General features: G+C 45.1%; 1 protein-coding gene across 1 annotated transcript in view; it reads left to right on the forward strand.

Moving 5' to 3' along the window:
* Positions 1 to 18,117, forward strand: part of MTMR10 (myotubularin related protein 10) — a 45,865-nt gene extending 27,748 nt beyond the window's left edge. Inside the window, exons 8-16 of the mRNA XM_084772360.1 lie at positions 1,179 to 1,266; positions 1,348 to 1,436; positions 2,622 to 2,752; positions 3,758 to 3,827; positions 4,349 to 4,419; positions 6,711 to 6,880; positions 11,543 to 11,713; positions 14,375 to 14,557; positions 15,115 to 18,117. Of these exons, the coding sequence (XP_084628486.1) occupies positions 1,179 to 1,266; positions 1,348 to 1,436; positions 2,622 to 2,752; positions 3,758 to 3,827; positions 4,349 to 4,419; positions 6,711 to 6,880; positions 11,543 to 11,713; positions 14,375 to 14,557; positions 15,115 to 15,711 (1,570 nt within the window). The 3' untranslated portion in view covers positions 15,712 to 18,117. The remainder of the gene's footprint in view (positions 1 to 1,178; positions 1,267 to 1,347; positions 1,437 to 2,621; positions 2,753 to 3,757; positions 3,828 to 4,348; positions 4,420 to 6,710; positions 6,881 to 11,542; positions 11,714 to 14,374; positions 14,558 to 15,114) is intronic.
* The last annotated feature ends 841 nt before the right edge of the window (positions 18,118 to 18,958 follow it).

An 18,958-nucleotide genomic window follows, 5' to 3' on the forward strand; every position in this document is an offset into this window, starting at 1 on the left:
GTATGTGTGTGCATGTAGAGGCCAGAGAACAACATCGAGCACTACCCCTCGGGCTTTATCCACCATTGATTTTGAGCTGGACTGTCTTAGTGGCTTAGGCTGGGCTGGCCAGTGAGCTCCAGGAATCCACCTGCCTCTGCCTCCCCAGCCCTGGGAGCAGAAACAGGAGACATCACGCCCAGCTCTGTACATGGTTCCGGGAATCAAACCCAGGTCTCAGTGCTTCAGAGGCAGAAGCTCTACTGACTGAATTGTCTCCCAGCTCCTGAAATGAAGTTTTTAATTTGACAATAATGTGTTTCATAGTGTTGTGTTCTTACATATGTGCCATTATGTTTGGTTCTGATTCATGCCCAGCGCCCCACTCCTCTCGTGTTCCTTCTTCCCCCATCTTGATGGCCTCCTCCTTCCGGCTTTCATGTCATATGCATTCCATGACCTTTTCCCTCTTCCCCACTCCCTTAAAATCTTGTGTCCCCTTTTATGGTCCCCGTCCTAGTGTCATGACCTTCACAAACATACAACTATCATAAATCTAAGTCTAGGCTTGACATATGAAAAAAATGTCGTATTTGACTTTTAAGTCTGCCATGTATTGCTAACAAAATGGTTTCCAGCTCCATCCATTTTTCTGCAAATGCATGACATTCATGCCTTCGTTTTCCTGTACTGGTGAATAAAATTCCGCGGTGCATATGGACCACATTTCATTGTCTAGGCATCAGTTGATGGGCAGTGTCTTAGTTAGGGTTGCTATTGCTCTGAGTAAACACCATGACCATAAGCAGCTTGGGAAGAAAGGGTTTATTTAGCTCACACTTCCACATCACTGTTCATCATTGAAGGAAGTCAGGGCAGGAACTCAAAGAGAGCAGAAATCTGGAGGCGGCAGCGGCCATGGGTGAATGTTGCTTGCTATCTTGTTCCTCCTGGGTTGCGCAGCCTGCTTTATATAGCACCCAGGGCTACCATCCCTGGAGTGGCACTGCCATGGTGAGCTGGGTCCTCCCACATCGATCATCAATCAAGAAAATGCCCCACGGGTTCACCTACATCCAATCTGCCAGGGCATTTTCTGAACTGAAGCTCCGTCTTCCCAGCCGAGCTATTGTGAACAGAGTGGCAGTGACTATAGGTGAGCACAGGACTCAGGAGTGACCTGTTTCTCTCCCTCCCAGCCTTCCAGAATACTTCGTCGTGCCAAGTTCATTAGCAGACCAAGACCTGAAGATCTTTTCCCATTCTTTTGTTGGAAGAAGAATGCCAGTAAGTGACTTCTGTTGGGCATCACTGATGCTACCGTGCACTGTTTCTGTCCACTTAAGTGAGGGTCTGCCTGTCTCCTAGCTCTGGTGTTGGAGCCACTCTAACGGCAGTGCTCTTGTGCGAATGGCCCTCATCAAAGATGCGCTGCAGCAGAGGAAGATCGACCAGAGGTAACGGACAAAGGGTGTTTGTCAGTGGACTTAGTATCATAAACAAGAGCAGTAAATCCCTTATGAATCGGAAATAGTTGGTAGCACCACATACTCTACACAGGATTACCATTTTGAAAAGAATGAATATAGTCAAATTATCTTTGATAAAACACTTGTCTTTAACATTGAAAGTACAATGATTTCCACTTGAGGCACTTCAGGATAAGTCAGACTTCTTTCAATACCATGTATTTTGTTTAGGTCTGTGACATCAGAATAGCTTAGGAAATGGTTTTAACGGATCTGCACAAACCAGCTTGGCAATGTCTGCTAAATCCCCAGGAACCTCCCTGTCCCTAGTAGGAAGCTTCTCTCAGGTGCACTCAGAACTGCAGGGTTACAGCTGCCCAACTCTCAATGCCCCGGGTCCTCCAAGCTGCCCTGCCCCTTGCTGGCACTATACCCTCATAGCCTGTCCTATTCCTTCTAAACGCCCTCTGGGGTCTAAGGCCTCGTCCTCCTTCTGAGCTGTGTTTCTTTCTACAGAAGGTCACCGAGGCCTGTGGCTTTAGTAACCAACACCTTGATGTCATCTCCAGCTAGCTGGACATCTTTATTTGGACATCTTCAAGGCCCTTTAACTTGCTATCTAACCCTGAAGCCAGGGTCGTGGCCATCATGCCTCCCAGCCCGCCGCCTTTCTCTCCCTTCCCAGCTGTAACCCCTCGTGCTTGTGACACTTAGCGTCTCAGAATCTCATAAGCCTACATATGGCCTCCCGGTGTTGTCATTTTCTTTTTGTGTGTCCCATTTCATGGGCTCCAGCCACCTGAAAATTCCCTTGTCTTTCCACTGTCCCGACAGACGTTTCAAAGGGCTCTTCCCTCCTGGCCACCTTCTTCATGCTCCTCCATGAACACACTCCCCACCACCAACTCGCGCTCGTGCACCTCTCAGGTCCGAGGCGCCTTACGAGGACTAGGCATGTCCCACTGTTAGGAGTTCTCTAGCTGTTCTCCCCGGTTTTCCCATTTGGTTCCTGTGGTAGCGTGTGGTGCCTGCTTGTTGTTCTCACTAGGCCACGTAGGGCGACACCACCACACCACCGTGTAATTATCCCAGGAAGCATAAGATTCTTCTGCACGTAAATGTCCTGTGTTGAAGAGATGGATGAACACAGCTAAAGGTTTTTGTCTTTACTAGGATTTGCAATGCTATAACTAAAAGTCATCCGCAGAGAAGCGATGTTTACAAGTCAGATCTGGATAAGGCCTTGCCCAATATCCAAGAAATACAAGCGGCATTTGTGAAACTTAAGCAACTGTGTGTAAATGGTAATGTCTTTTTAATTTTGTGCCTGTATAAAATGAATGGGAATAAAGAATTGAGTGGGAACTTTCAGGACATCCTTAAAAATAGAGTAGAAACATTCAAGGAGAGACTCAAGCTCTAGGAAATGAAGTCTAAACCTCTTTTGATTTTGGAGAGAAAAAAACAAACCTGTTAAATTTCCACCAAATCATGAAAGATATTGATTACTTTAAAGAAGCGTTCACTCAGCAGACACGCATTACTGAGATTTGGTGCCTGTGTTTATATTTCAAGGCTAGTGCTGTGCTCAGCGTGTGCTGTAAGTGTAACAGAGTTCTAGCTAAGTGGGCCCTGCTGGTTACAGCGTGCTCTGGGAAGGCTACTTGTGAAAGCGTCTTTGGAGGAGAGCGGATCCTATTTGAGAGAAGCCCGTGTCTCCTGGGCATGGGGAGAACTGGCTTTGCGGCAGGTCTTGGATGATGAGTTGTGAGTGTTGGGGTAGGAGGCCTTAGCACGGGTGTGGCCTTGAATGGTTATGGGCACCTTGGGCAGGGCCACATGCACACAGAGCTGACCCTGGCAGCTGTGGTGGTGAGAAGCAGGGGCTGAGACCTGGAGTGGCAGTGCTGTGAAGTGAGCCCTAGTCAAGGCATCACTTTCTGGGGAGCCCGGAGTCCCCAGCCCCCAGGATGCAGAGTTATGTGGACTTGCCAGGACCCAGGGGAGTGTTTTCTTCTGCTTCATTATAGAACTGTAACATGTCACCTTGGTACAGTGGCCCATGTCTGTGACCCAAGCATTTGAGAGGATGAAGCCAGAGGACCCAGAATTCTGAGTCTAGTCTGGGCTTCATGGCGGGACACTGTCTTAAGAAAACCATAACTTATCTTCCTGAGTACTTACTGAAGTTTTCCTCAAAGCTAATTATTAACTATGTGTGGGATATTGCTTAACTGATGTGATTATGTAAAAACCAAGCTTAAAGAGCTTAACAGCATTGTGTGTGTGTGTGTGTGTGTGTGTTACAGAGCCTTTTGAGGAAACTGAAGAGAAATGGTTGTCTTCACTGGAAAGTACTCGGTGGTTAGAATATGTCAGGTGTGTTGACTTTTTTTAACTTTCTATTTTGAAATAATTATAGGCTCACATGAAGTAAAAGTTAGTACAGAGAGCCACATGCCCTTCACCTAGCGTCCCTCAGGGTAACTTCTCATCTCACTGGAGGGCAGCTCCCAACCCCGGCAGGCAGCGTTGCTGTAATGTCTAGATTTCACTAGTGCCGCCTTCCCCAGCCTTCTCCTGGTCCCTGCCCTCTGACGGCCACTGCCACGGTCACCTCTGAGGTTTTGTTTCCTCACACTATGCCTTCCAGCCACTGTTTTTCACTATAGGGCTCGTGAATTCCCCTGACATTGTTCTCTAAAGAATCATTCCTGCTAATACCAGAGAAATTCATAAAAGTTGCAAGCATGTGTACATGCAGTGAGTGACTAGTTTTCCTTGATTCTAAGCCCTTTTAGAATACATTTACACAGGTGGACAAGGCATCTCAGCAGGAAAAGGTGCGTATGTGTGGTAGGAGTTGATATTTAACAGTGCCTTTTCTTTCTCCCTCGCAGGGCTTTCCTTAAACACTCAGCAGAACTTGTATACGTGCTTGAAAGCCAGCGTCTCTCTGTAGTCCTGCAAGGTACTTAACATAGTTGTTCTTTAAGCTTTGAAATTGAGACATTTAACTACATAGCTTTGTCTTTGAAACTGTTCTGGCTATTCTGGGCTACTTATATTTCTGCATAATTTCTAGAGTTAAAAAAAAATGCCTCCTGGAGTGTTTATATGAGTATGTTGATCCATAGGCCAGCTTAGGCAGAATGCCGTCTGTATGTATCTGTGTGGGATCTGCCAAACCGTAAGGTGCTGTCTCCCCATTACTCTGGTCTTCCTTCATTTGGCAGCCGTCGTTATAGGTTTCACTGTACAAGATTTACATTGATTCTATTAAATCTCTTGAATATATTTAAGGTATTCTTACACGTTTCTGTGGTTACGGTGTTTCCTTAACTGCATTTCCAGGCTTATTGTCTACTCATTGTTATGTGTAGGATTTGTGTGGTCTTATTTATTCTACTTGTTATTTTCTGGATTCCTTTGAAATGTTTCTTGTATATGTGTGGTGTATTATGTACGTGTTCATGTGTGTGGAGGCCAGTGATGAGCATTAGATGTCATTGCCAATCACTCTTAACCTCATTTTTTTGACATAGTGTCTCTGGTTGAACACGGAGTTCATAGATTTGGCTAGTCTGGTTAGCAGTGAGCTCCCCGGACCCACCCGTGTCCACATACCCAGCACGAGGCTTACGGCACCCACTCAGCTTTCTATGAGGGTGCTGTGAATCTGAACCCGATTCTGCATCCCTGCGTGGCAAGCCTTTTACTAACTGAGCCGCCCCTGGACCTTGATCTTTAACATACAGGATTACGTTGTTGATAAATGCAGTTTTTAATATTTTTATACCGTTACCCTTTGTTTCTTCTCTTTTGCCTGATTGTTGCTGACATCCTTGTCTCGTTCCTAATTTTACGGGAAAAGCATTGAGTCCTTTACCGTATGGATATTATCTTAGTTGTAGGGGTTGGGAAAAGCCTCTGATACGGTTCTCTTTATTTCCTAGTTTGCTAAGAGGTTTTTTAAAGTTAGGAATAAATATGGAAGTATGTCAGATGCTAGTTTGCCTCTAGATCATAATATTATTGACTTTTATTTCATTAGTATGCTGTGTTTCTTTGTCGAATGGTAAAGCAATAGCTGCATTCCAGGGAAAAATTCCTGATTCCCATAGCAATTTGTCTTATTAATATTTTATTAATGACTATTATATGTGTATTTGCAAAGGCTGTCAGTTGATACTTTTCTTATCATTTTGCCTGGCTTTGATACAAGGTAATTCTAGATTCATAGAAAAGGATAGTGGTTGAGTGGCAGATGCACACTGTGATATTAGCACTTGGGGCACAGAGAGGATCATTGCCACTCTTGGCTTTATTGCAAATTTGAAGTCAGTATGGGTTGCACGAAACCTTGTCTCAACAAAACAAAACAAAAACAAAAACAAAAAAGCAAAGATCTGAAAAGAAAAAGGAAATAGCTGTACAGGGCAGGAAGGGAATGCTTGTCGCCTTTTCACAAGACAGGGACAGTTCCATTCCATCATTCACTTCTGAGTCATTGCCATGTGAAGTATGGTGTTTCTGGAAAGAGTGTGTTTTATTTAATATCCTCAACAAAACAGTAGTAGAATGTATTCTAGAAAGATGTTCTACCACAAAGTATTGAGATGTAAAAATGTGAGCAATGTTTTACCTGCTATTAGGATCCTTTCCTACCTATTGGGTTGCCTCATCCAGCCTTAATATGAGGGGCGGTACCTAGTCTTATTGCAAATTAATATGCTATGTTTGGATGGTACCACTGGGAGGCCTGCCCTTTTCTGAAGGGAAAAGAGGAGGAGTGGATGATGGCGGGGAGGCGGGGATGGGGGAGGACTTGAAGGGGAGGAGGGGGGGAAACTGCAGTTAGGATGTAATATATGAGAGAAGAATAAAGGAAGAGAGGCAGGGAGGGAGGAGCAATGAACTGCCATTATTTGCAAATAATGACATATGAAAGTCCGTTTCCTACTAAACTCACAGTCAGTGCTTTAGTGTGTAATGACGTCTTCAGTGTGATGCAATGAATAAAAATAAAATATTGTAGTTTGTTTTACTCACTGATGACTTGTTTTAATACTTCTTTTGGTTCATATAGATCTCCAATAAAAATAGAACATGAATTGTAAAAAAGAAGTTTACTGTATTTGAGACCTGCTGGGATCCACTACAATCTTCTTACATAGACTAATTTGAAGACAATTTAAATACAGAATGTTGAATTACCTAACTTACAGCCAGTATTTCTCTTTGTCATCATTTTATTGACAGAGGAGGAGGGAAGAGACTTGAGTTGTCTGGTAGCTTCTCTTGTTCAAGTGATGATGGATCCGTATTTCAGGACAATTACTGGATTTCAGAGTCTGATACAGAAGGAGTGGGTCATGGCAGGATATCAGTTCCTGGACAGATGCAACCACCTGAAGAGGTCAGAGAAAGAGGTAACTAGTCCCACTGCTTCACTAGTACTTCTTAAAGCATATACGTGTGTGTGTGTGTGTGTGTGTGTGTGTGTGTGTGTGTGTGTGTGTGTGACTGGATGCCTAGTGTATGCCACGACATGCCTGTGAAGGTCAGAGGATGACTTCCAGGAGTCAGTTCTCTTCCATCATGAAATTTTGGGGTCAAACTCAGGTCTTTGCCTTCATGTGGTAAGTTCATTTACCCACTGAACCATTTCATAGGCTCCAAATTAGCACATTTCAAATATATATGAGACAAAATGTTGCCATTGTGGAAATGATAATACTGTTCAATTTTGCAGTATTGATTTAACACATCCTAGCTTTGTTAGTTAAAGGCTAAGTAATAAATTGGAATCCAAATTAATGTAAAAAGATTACTTAATAGGTTTTCTCTGCTGATGAAATAAGCCGATTCAAGCTGAATTAAAAGTATAAAAACAGTTTTATTAGGGGCAGCCCTCAGGCAGGTTCACTGGCCTCACGGATCAAGGCCAGGGAATTATGCAAACTGTCAAAAATGTTGGATTAAAAAACAAGAGCCAAATATTTGCTGCCTGCAATAAATATACCTCACTGGCAAAGATAAAATACAGTCTGAAAGCAAAAGGATAGAAAAATATATTTCAAGCAAATGAAGAATAGCTATATTCATATCCAACAAAGCAGATTTCAAAATTACGTAGAAGACATAAGCTCACTTCATTGGTAAAGTGAGAGCAATTCATCAAAATACATAACAGTTATAAACATATATGCATCGATTCTGGAGTTAAACAAAGCCAACATTAGTGGACATAAAGGCCGACCCAATGCAACAGTTATAGATGGTATATATACCCCTTTGTTACAGCACCAATATAAAAATGCCCTTGCAGGTTTGTGTGTTTGAATACTCCATCCCAGAACAAGATTTTTTGTTTTGTTTTTTAATCTGGTTGGCTTTTTTTATGAGGATCCACCTCACTGGGGTGGGCCTTGAGGTTCAGAACCTGACCCTACATCTTGCCCTCAATTTCTAGCTCATGGGAGAAGTTTCTGCTAAGGTTCTGCTACTGAAGAGCCAGCCACCCGTGGCATCTTCCACACCATAATGCATTTTATCCATTCAAACCACCAACCAAAATAAATCTCCTGTAGTTTGCTTCTTGTTAGGCATTTGGTCACAACAATGAGAAAACTAAGTAACAGAAACCTGGAAGCAATAAGTGGAGCCATTGCTGGCATAAACCTCACTAACTTATAGGCCATTGGAACTGGTGTTCTAAACATTGAGGAGTTTGGAGCTTCGGTATAACTTAGCTCTGAAACTCTAAACACAGCTTCATGAGCCATTCTAGTGTGCGTGGGAAAGACAAGAATAATGTGGAAACATGGCGGAGAAGACCATGCTCTCAGGGTCTCAAAAGGGAACAAGGACTGGAAGCCATCCATGTAACTGTCTACGACAGCACCTAGCTGTGCTGTGCGCTCTGCTCTGTTCCTGAGAACTTGACTCAGGCAGAACTCAAAAGGAAAGGGCTGATTTGTTTTGCAGAGGAAATTTCAAGACAGCAGAGCATTTGGGCTCAGAATGCTTATTGCTCACTTTGTTTACCCAGATTTACAGTAAGATGGAGCAGAAAGTAGAGCAGGGAAGGGAAGGGGTGAGTATCTGGTTAAAGTTGTGGACAGAAATGTGCAGTTTAAAAGAGCTTGAGCCATATTAAAGTTAGTGTCAGGATCCCCGCAGAATGAATGGCTGGTTCATTCTGTGTTACGAACGAGAAACCTTGAACTTTAAAAGCAGTAAGAAAGGTGCTTTGGGGGCCAAGGAAGGCCACACCCAGTGCAAATTCACTTCAAAGGACAGAGATTCAGAGTACCTTGATAGCATATGGCAGCCGGGAAAGAGCTTTCCTAGGTTCAGTGGCAAGATACTCGAAAGCAGTGACCAAAATACCCAACTTGCTGCTGTGGTCCGAGGGATTCAAGTAACACCTTGACCTGCCAATGATCTTGGCATTGTCCACATGGCAATGGTTTTACAGGACTGCAAAATTCAAGCGTGAGGGTGGGCTGTTATCAATAAGACCATGTAACAAGTTGGATTTCCTATATGGGCATCCAGGTCTGCTATACCTAAAGCTGTGAAAGTGAAACCCAAATTGCAGTGGGGACTCCAAAATATTGGAGATGCCAACAAGCTGTGGCATTGGCTAGAACTGACCCAAAGAGAGAGAAAGGCCGTATGTGTCAAAGGCAGCAGAGCTGGAGGCCCAGCTACAGAAGCTGATCTGAGCACACATGACCCATCACAAGTCCCAAGTGCCAGGCAGGTTTTCAACCTTGCTTTAGTAAAGGTTTTTTTGGGGGGAGGTTGTTTTGTTTCAGTTGTTGCTGTTGTGTTTTGTTTTTATTTTTCTTTGCTCCATTCCTGCCTTTTGAGTGAGAATGTTTATTCTATACCAGTCTAGTTGGAGGTTAACTTACTCTTCACTTTCTTATGGGCTCATCAACAAAAGTTTATTTTGAATCTCAAAAGAGACCAAGCGTTAAACCTGTGAATAATGTTAGAGCTGTAAAATGAGGAACTTGGGGAGGTGGACTAAATGCATGTTGCATTGAGCTGGCCATGAACCTGTAGGGACCATTGGTTGAGTGTTGTGGTTTGGATGGGAATGTTCCCCATAGGCTAACATATTTGCACACTTGGTCCAGCTGTCCTACTGTCTTGGAAGGCTCTGGAATCTTTAGGATGTGGAGCCTCACTATAAGAAGTGACTTGCTGCTCTTGGGCTTTATGGCTCATAGCCTGGCACTGCTTCTTGTCTGCTCCTGCTTCCTGATCCATTCAGATAAGAGCTAGCAGCTGCCACAGTGGTCATGTCCATTTGCTACCATGCTTCCCACAATGGACTAGACACCTTCAAACTGTGAGGCAAAACATAGATTGCTTCTTTTCAGATGTTTGAGTTCAGTGGTGAGAAAAGCAACTAACACACTTTCTCCTGAATTCATAAGACATTCAGAAGAATAAAAGCAAAAACATCAGAATTAAACTGCATTACAGATCAAATATATTTAATGGATTCTACCTAACAGCTACTGTATACACATTTTTCTTAGTAACTCATGGAACTTTCTCCAAAATAGATCTTATTTTAGAACATAGTATTCTTAACAAAAATAGAAGCAGCAGCAGCAATGCTAGAAGTGCCACAGTACCTAACCTCAAATCATACTGTAGAACAAAGCTAACAAAACCAGCAGAGGGCTGGCCAAAAGGATGTGCAGACAACAGAAAAGAAACAGTGGACGAAGAGACAAGTCCATGCAATTGCAGCTGTGTGATTTTCAGAAGTACTGAAAACAGAGTGATGACAGTCTCTTTAAGTAAGGACTTGCTGGGGAGACCAGATTATCCACATTTAGAACACTGGAACTTGATTCCTTCCTCTCCCTGAAAAAAAAATTAATTCAAAATGAATCAAAGACCTTATAATATAAGACCTAAGCATGGAAACCACTAGCGGAGAGCACAGAGGAGGTGCAGGCGTAGGCAAGCAGCCAGTGCTGTGCAGATGCAGGGCACAAGGAACTCTATGCAGTGCTGCCGGGAATGTAGATTAGTGCAATCCCCATGGGAACCAGGGTGGCGGTTCCTAAAAATCTAAAACAGGAACTACCTTATGATCCAGCAACGCCACCCGTCTGTATACCAGGAGGGCAAAGATCGCACAGACAGAGATACTGCCCATGTCCACTGTGGCATCATCCCAACTGAATGAGTAGGGAAAGCCAGAGCATGTATATAGAGATAGTGCTGTACCATGAAAAAGAAGGAACAGTGTAGAACTGGAGATCGGAGATCGTGAGGGCAAAGCAAAACCTGCCGAACTTGGGAAGACAGATACCATGTTCTCTCTTGTGTGGGGAGGAGGCTCCTAGGGACTTGGGAGGGCTAAGTGTAAGAGGGCAGGTGGTGAGAGTCAGAGTACCTCACATGCATGTGTGGATGGACATGCCACCGTGCACCCCCTACTGTATTCCATTATATGCTAAGGACCCTGACTAACTCAAGTCATCTTTGGAGTTTCACATTTCCTGAAAAGAGGCCTTAAGAAAACTGAGCCTTTGAGAGAAACATCTTTGTGGCACCTGTGTGGCTTCCTGGGACCCCTGTTTGGCTGCAGAAGTCCAGGCAGCCAGCTTGGAAAGCATCACTGACTAGTGACAGTGCGTCCAAAGGAGCCATAAGCAGCTGCTTCCCAAGGGGTACTCCATATGGACTAAGGCTGATGCCAGACTGTTTTTATGAAACTTGGGGGATTGCCTGGATGCTGAGAATGCAGATCAACCGGAAGTTACGAGTTTGGCTGAGCACTTTGTGTTGTTCCGTAGAACCACTTGTAGAGTGTTCAGCCATGTTGGCTTTCTCCATTGGCGCATGGCAGCCGCTCATGTGCTGTCTGTCCCCATTCTTACTAAGCAGTTACTTTTTAAAAATAGGTTTAGTCTGTTCAGGTGGCCTTAGCTCAGCTCGGCCAGGTGTTTGAAGCTTAGACGCTAGCCTCTTTAGTATCAGCAATAAATCTCAGACTAAAAGTGACTACCAGAGAGCAGCATTAAACAATCCCTCTGTCTGTCTGTATTTGCCAGTCTCCTTTATTCTTGCTGTTCTTGGATACCACGTGGCAGCTATTGGAGCAGTACCCGGCTGCCTTCGAGTTCTCGGAGACATACTTAGCAGTGCTGTGTGACAGTACCCGGATCTCTCTGTTCGGCACCTTCCTGTTCAACTCTCCTCATCAGCGGGTGAAGCAGAGCACAGTAAGTGACGTGCTGGCTGCAGCTACTCTTTGTCTCACAGGCTGTCAGCATACCTGCCCTGCTTTTACAGGGTTCTGGGGATGCGGATTCTGGTCCTCATGTTTGCACACTCAGTGCCTATGTACTGAGCCATCTCTCTGGTGAATCCCTTTATAACTTTGAAATATAACTGAATTACAGCTAACTGCATGTTTAAAATATATAATTGAAAATTAGCTCTCAAAATAATTTCAGAATGCATTAAAGAATCTAAAAATTTTATTTTTATTAATGAACGTCTTATTTTTCTCTGTAAATTGTTTGTAATAAATGTGTTTAAGGATATCAATTAGTTTAACCACCTTAAATATGCTTTTGGATTTTTTGGTGGTGCATCAAACACAGCCCTGGCTCAATACTGCCCCACCGTCATCTTTTATTTTTCCTTCCAATATTGAGACAATGTCTGGCAGTTATTTAGACCGGCATTGAATTCATAATCTCTCAGCCTCAGCCTCCTGCATAGCTGGCCTCATAGTACTGAGCCGCCTGCCTCACTTGTGCTTTGGGGTATTCTTGCACATCAGAGTTGTTATCTATTTCCTGATAACTCAGTAGAATCAAAGCTGTGTTTCAACTGTTTCCTAAGGAGTTGTGGGACAGGAAGTTTAGACACAAAGGTAGACTGGAGTTCTCTGCAGACACTGTTATCATGTAAACTCTCAGAGTCCCTCGTGTCACATGGCAGCCACTGTGGGTGGGGTTGCCTCTGTGGTGACAGTTCATAGAGCTGGAGGACGAAGAATACGGAACCATTCTGGAGCCCAGCCCCTCTCTACCACTGATGGGAGCCTTCTTGCTGTGTCTCACTCATGCCATGTGAACCCCCATTGGGGAGCGCTCAGAAATGCTATAGTGACTGGAGGGGAGGTAAACGGTAGCTCCTGTAGGCTTGAGGGAAACTAAGCAGGGATCATCCATCCTCTGGCCTTCCCCTTCAGCTTTGAGGCCCCAGTCTAGGCAGAGTGGCCTCAAAGCACAAATCCTTAATTCTATCCCCTTCTAGAAAATGCTAGGCCCACCCATGGTTCTCACATCTGCAAAGTGGGTCCATCAAGTGCCTTTGGCCACATTGTGTATAGTGACATTGCCAGCTGTGACATACACGTGTCCAGGTATGAGGGGCAAAGAATACCAGTCAGGCTGTGAGAAGCATCCAAGAGAGAGCTGGACCTGGGGCCTGGTCAGGGCGAGAACGAGCATGGAGAGGGAGGTGGAGGCAGGCCGTGTCTCACATGGCAGTCCTGCGGCACAGAGGCAGCACGATTACTCAGCATTGCTGCTTTGGGGAACCTAGGGCTCAAGAGAAACTCCTGTTTCTATGCTAGAGAGATTTTAGACTGATCAGTTTGAGGAGGAAGCTTGGTGCAATTAATCTGTCTTCCTACAAAGATTACCATTTCCTAATGTATAACTGAAACCTAGAGGCTCCCGAGGTATGGAAAACTTAATGTATTCCTGAAAGAAACTGCTTCCATTGCACAATGTCTCACCACCTCATGATCTGTGTGCCGCTTTTCTTTCCTCCCTCAGCCATCTCCACCCTCCCCCTTCAGAGACTCACCCACAAGTCTGCACTACAAACACACACACACACACACACACACACACACACACACACACACACACACACTCACACACGCATGTGTACATCCCTTAACCATTTCTTAATGATTACAAGCTGCCCAGTCATATAACCTGATTACACTTTAAAATAATATACTTTATATTTTTTCTAATTTCAAACTAATTCTTGGCTTTTGTTTTGTTTTTTGAGCCACGGTCTCACTATGTAGGCCTGTTGTCCTGGAACTTGCTTTGTAGAGTGGGCTGGCCTTGAGCTCATAGAGGTCTGCTTGCCTCTAACTCCAGAGTACTGGGATTAAAGGTGTGCACCACCACCACCTGCCTCAAACTCTTGGCCTTTTTAAATAAGAAGTGTTTAAAAGATTAAAAGGTACCAGATACAGGCAGTTCAGATCAGACTTGATAGGCTGAGGTCAGATAGGGAGGAGGGCGCCCCCTTTATGAGGACTGGGGGTGGGAGTGAGGGAGGGAGGGAGGGGCTGGGAGGCGATGAGGGAGGGGGCTACAATCAGGATGAAAAGTGAACAAATTAAAAATTAAAAATTAAACCACACATAAACACAAAGGTACCAAATAGACAATAAGAGTCAGTCCTGTCGTTTTCACCGATTTCTTCCAGGACACTGTCTCATGTTAACTTGATAAAACCTGCTGTCCCTGTGCTCAGATGAGGGTCCTTGTTCTGGGTCACTAGAGTGACTGCTTACATTTTTAGAGGGCCTGAGGCTTGCTTTCCAGAGGGGTCTTTCTTCCTCCTGTGGTGCAGGAGAACATGCTGTTGTTCATGTAGTTGTTGGGGTGTTGCATTTGCAGTGGTGTGAACCTAGGTCTTGTAAGCCTAAAGCAGGGACCCCAGCAGTGGTTGAAGGTTTGCAGCACCTTTTTAGTGAAGGTGTTTTTCTCCTCCTAGCCCCTTCATTGCCCAGAATGCAAAGGCTCCTCGGGCCGAAGGCTGGGAACATGCTGAGCAGACATAGTGTCCTTCTCTCACCAAGTGCCACGTGCCCCGTCTCACACACGTGCTTTGTTTTACAGGAGTTTGCTATCAGCAAAAATATTCAGCTGGGGGATGAAAAGGGCTTGAAATTCCCCTCAGTTTGGGACTGGGCTCTTCAGTTCACAGCCAAGGACCGGACCCTCTTCCACAACCCCTTCTACATTGGCAAGAGCACTCCCTGTGTACAGAACGGCTCCAGGAAGTCTTTTAAGCGCACAAAGGTAAACTGCAGACATTGGCACAGTAGCAGTGGAGACCCATGTTGGTGCAGCACCGCAGAGTGTCTTTAGAAGCGTTAGAAAAAGCCGCTTCCCCGGTAGACAGCTAGTGCAGCTTCTGAGGGGCCATTCCCCTTTTAGCTGATGTGACAGCATCCCGACTTTTTCTTGGTGATGGAGGCCCTTGAAGCCCAGCCAGCATAAGAGTTGGCAGGTGACAGCCCTGAGCTGACTTCCCGCTGGTCTGCCCGCTCTTCCTAGAAATTAAGCAGTGTGGGATTTCCCCTTACCCCCAGGCTTATGAGCATGCACTTCAGAAACGAATAGACAGGTTACACCTGCCTTCTACTCTCCCTCTGACATGGCGGTAACCTGGGAGGTCAATCAAAAAAATCTGGTTCCAGGGAAGGCCAGCATAAGTGCCACAGGGAGAAAAGGACCGTGTCCCTCAGAGCCGACCTCCACCCGTCATCTATCAATCCTAGCTGGCTGCCATTGTTGCCGTTCTTTTGGGAAAGTGGGCACTGGGAGAGTAATGCCAAGATCTGTCTTCTGTGCAGAAAAGCCACAGCTCCACACTGAGAGGAATGCCCTCATGCTTAAAGAACGGGCTCATGGGTGACCAGGAGCTGCTTCCACGGAGGAACTCACTAATACTGAAACTGAAGCCAGACCCGCTTCCGCACGCCGACAGCCAGAGCAGTGCGGTGGAACGGTATTTTAAAGAGTGGTTTTCCAGACCAGCCAACCTGCACGGCATCATCCTGCCACGCCTCTCCGGAACACACATAAAATTGTGGAAATTGTGCTACTTCCGCTGGGTCCCCGAGGCACAGATCAACCTTGGGGGCTCCATCATGGCCTTCCACAAGCTCTCCCTCCTGGCTGATGAAGTGGACATGCTCAGCAGGGTGCTGAGGCGGCACCACAGCGGCCCCCTAGAAGCCTGCTACGCAGAGTTGGACCAGAGCAGAATGTACTTCAGAGCCACAGGGCCACACGACACTTTGGGGACACCAGAGTTCCTGTCCTCTTCATTTCCATTTTCTCCTGTAGGAAATCTATGCAGACGAAGCATTTTAGGAACACCATTAAGCAAATTCTTAAGTGGGGCCAAAATATGGTTATCTACCGAGACCCTAGCAAATGAGGACTAAGCTCAGGAGTCTTCTGGACACACTGAGAGAGGCTGACATTTGCCCCTCTGAACTGAAATTGCTAACTGAGAGGCTAACTGAGAGGGCAAATGTTTAAATGAGAGGCATTTAAAACTGGCCATTTTATATGTAAGAAATTTGCACTAATATTTAAAATGCGTTTGTCATGCTGCCTTCAGTTAGTCTAAGGGCAGTGTGACGTTGGGTTTGTCCTCTGTCCTTTGGGTCTGGTCCATTTGGGTCACTTGCAGTACACATTCCCCATTGTTACACTCGTGATCATAGTGGTGAGGTTTCTCTGCTCTGTGAATTTCACCAACATGTATTTTCCTACTACCTACTAAAGGTTATCTGATAGATTACAACCCAAAGAAGGAAGAGAGGCAAGTTAATTAGCATTTAATGCATTTCCAGATCATCTCATCAAACTCCCAGCAGGCCTCAGCTGTCGTCCATGAACTTAGCTACTGAAGGTTGGGGTTCTGGGGTCACACGTTATTATTTGAGTTCACCTCATTTAGGACCTTAGATCACTGTGTTTCAAAAATCATAAATTGTCTTTAATTCCATACAACTAACTTTTAAAAGATGCACTGTAATTTTGAAGCATTCACTGTAGCTATTTAAAACCTAGAAGTGCCTTTGACATTAAGATATGAATAACAAAGAAGCTAGAATAACAGGGAAATATAAAATGGGCTTTTTAAATTAGGGTATTTAGACCCCATTCATATTGGGAATAGCTTTTTGCCAACCAGCTACATCCAATATCCAGGAGTCTCCAGAGCCACATTTTGTCCCTCAGAAAGTCACCCTGCGATCTGTGGGGTACAGCCCTTAGAGGCTCTTCAGGCAGCAGATGCACAGCTGTGGCTGCAGGTGCCCAGTTCATGGACAGGAGCATGCCACACTCCGACCACAGGTTGCTGGGGCACTCTCTTCTCCCCACGAGCACTCTGCTGGCATGCTGACATAGGCCAACACTTCTCCTTAGAAATAACTAGTGGGGGTCACGAGTGGACACATACACGTACTTAGGGAGGCAGACTTCCCCAACTGTGCCATTTTAATAAGCAGAGATGCTCCCCTTCCAGGCTTTTGGGGGCAGTGCCGAGGCTGAGAAGCTCATCTGAAGCCCTTGCTCCAAACCATGCTCGGAACCTGGCGGCCTTCCCAAGGCTGAGGTCAGAGGCTAGAGCGGAGGGCTCCTTCTCCCTGTTTAAAGGTGGACATTTCCTAATGGACGATGGCAGTGTCTTAAATTACCACCTTGGATTTTGAAATACTTTATAGTAAAGTGTTGATTTAGTTTGTATCTTTTTCTATAACAGAATTTCTCAAGATGATTTGACCTATATATGTGATATGTGCCGCATAACCGTTTCTTAATTATTTACCTTTCCTAACGTTTAATAATGTCTCTGCATTTAACAGGGCAGTGTTCTTAAGAGATGTCTTAAAAAATTCATGTCTTAGGGCTAAACCCAATGTTTTCACCCATCTGCTGTCTATAAAGCAAGGGCTCCTGTCAACTTATACAGAAAGCACCATCCGCAGTGAGGAAGCCCTGGGCTGCACAGCAGCCTGTCCTTGAGACATGACAGGGCATCACCACTGGAGCCAGACAGGAATCCCATTTCATTAAGCTGCTTTGTTACTTCTCTAAATTGGTGTAAATTTATTTTGTGGTTGAGAATTTATTTTCATCCCTCACATTTACTTCCAACTCCTTTCAGATCTTTGTTTTTGTTAACTTACAAGAAGATCAGGTACTATTAACACTTCTTTATGGTGGAAATTGCATATTTTTCTATGGTAATCGACTGTAAGTGTTTTTATATTTCCACTGGGTGGGTGTTAAATCATGACTATTGAGCTACAGCTTACTGTGCAGTGATCTGTAAACCAGCTCCAAAGTCCCAGTGTGGCCTGTGGTACAGTTGCTTGGCACCTCTGCTAGCAAAAGTGCCACTGCGGTGGCAGAAGAGGTAAGCCTGGCTGCATGCAGCACACCAAAGAGCTCAGCACCACTGTCCCCGAGGCCCTGAGGGCAGAGCCTGTGCAACGGCCCATGACCCAGTACGTTCTAGTGCTAACCCTTACAGGTGGGGCGTCTTATTGTTGTTTTATGATGGGAACCAATTCTAAAACCAAAAATGCCTAACTCTATTTAAGGAAAGGACTTTAATTTGTACTGACTGAAGAGGAAAACTGTTCAACATTTTCTCAACAGGATCTTCTTGCTGTAAGCAGTAACCTCAAGTAATTAATACTTGAGACAAAACTAAAACCTTTGTGCCTAAATACAACTGATGAAGCAGGGCGAGCAGGCTGACTGGACACTGCTCCGCAGAATGGATGTAAAGGGAATTCTGACTGCTAAATAAAATTTCCATTGAAATCGTTTGTAGTGGTCACCAGTGTGAAACCACCCGTAAGAACAGAGACTGGGATGGAAGGCTTCACCTCCCACCTGCACCTGTGTATCCTTCATTCCTCTTGGGTGAATACCCTCTACGATGGGATGGAGTGCAGCATTCACACCAGTGCAGAACTGTAGCTAGCCACATGGGTATCAGTGGACTGCCCTGGCTGTTCTTCCCATTCACTACACACTAACACTGGGGGACTCTGGTTCCCTGAGTCCCCGAAGACTGGGGGACTCCCCCGCATGGAGTCCTGAGCCTGCTGTACAGTTAAGTCACCTTCTAAGTCACATCTCTAACCTGAGACTGTCCCAGCAGTGAGCAGCCCTATTACAATTACAGTGTATAAAATTAACCTGATCTAGCCAATGGGGATGTTGCTAAAATGAATGTGCAAATGCCTTGACATTGGTCTTGCCTTTGTTAATCTAGCCTCGATGCTCAGATATGGAAGTTAAGGCGTGGCCTTATTTTGTAATGATGTTTTGTTAACAGAGATTTCCTGCAGGCCACTCTGGTCAGGGAAGCAGGTAGCCTAACTGCAAATCCTCACTTCTCCCTCTGCTCTTCCAAATCCAAACCCCCACACTCACCCGCAGCTTTGGAACAGACCACTCACTGCAGATTCCTCTTCCTTTCTGGCCCCAACTCCACTAGATCATCTGGACTTTTTTCCAACCTTCTTCCTGCTATTCATCCCATCACCCCAGCCCCAGACAAGAGCAGGCATCCCCTGGGAACCAACAGGTCACTCTGGCCAGGGAAGCACACAGCCTAACTGCAGATCTTCACCTCTCCATCCTCTCTTCTGAAGCCAGCGC

The sequence above is a fragment of the Acomys minous genome (assembly GCF_964271855.1).
Source record: "Acomys minous genome assembly, chromosome: 2".
NCBI classification, from domain to species: domain Eukaryota; kingdom Metazoa; phylum Chordata; class Mammalia; order Rodentia; family Muridae; genus Acomys; species Acomys minous.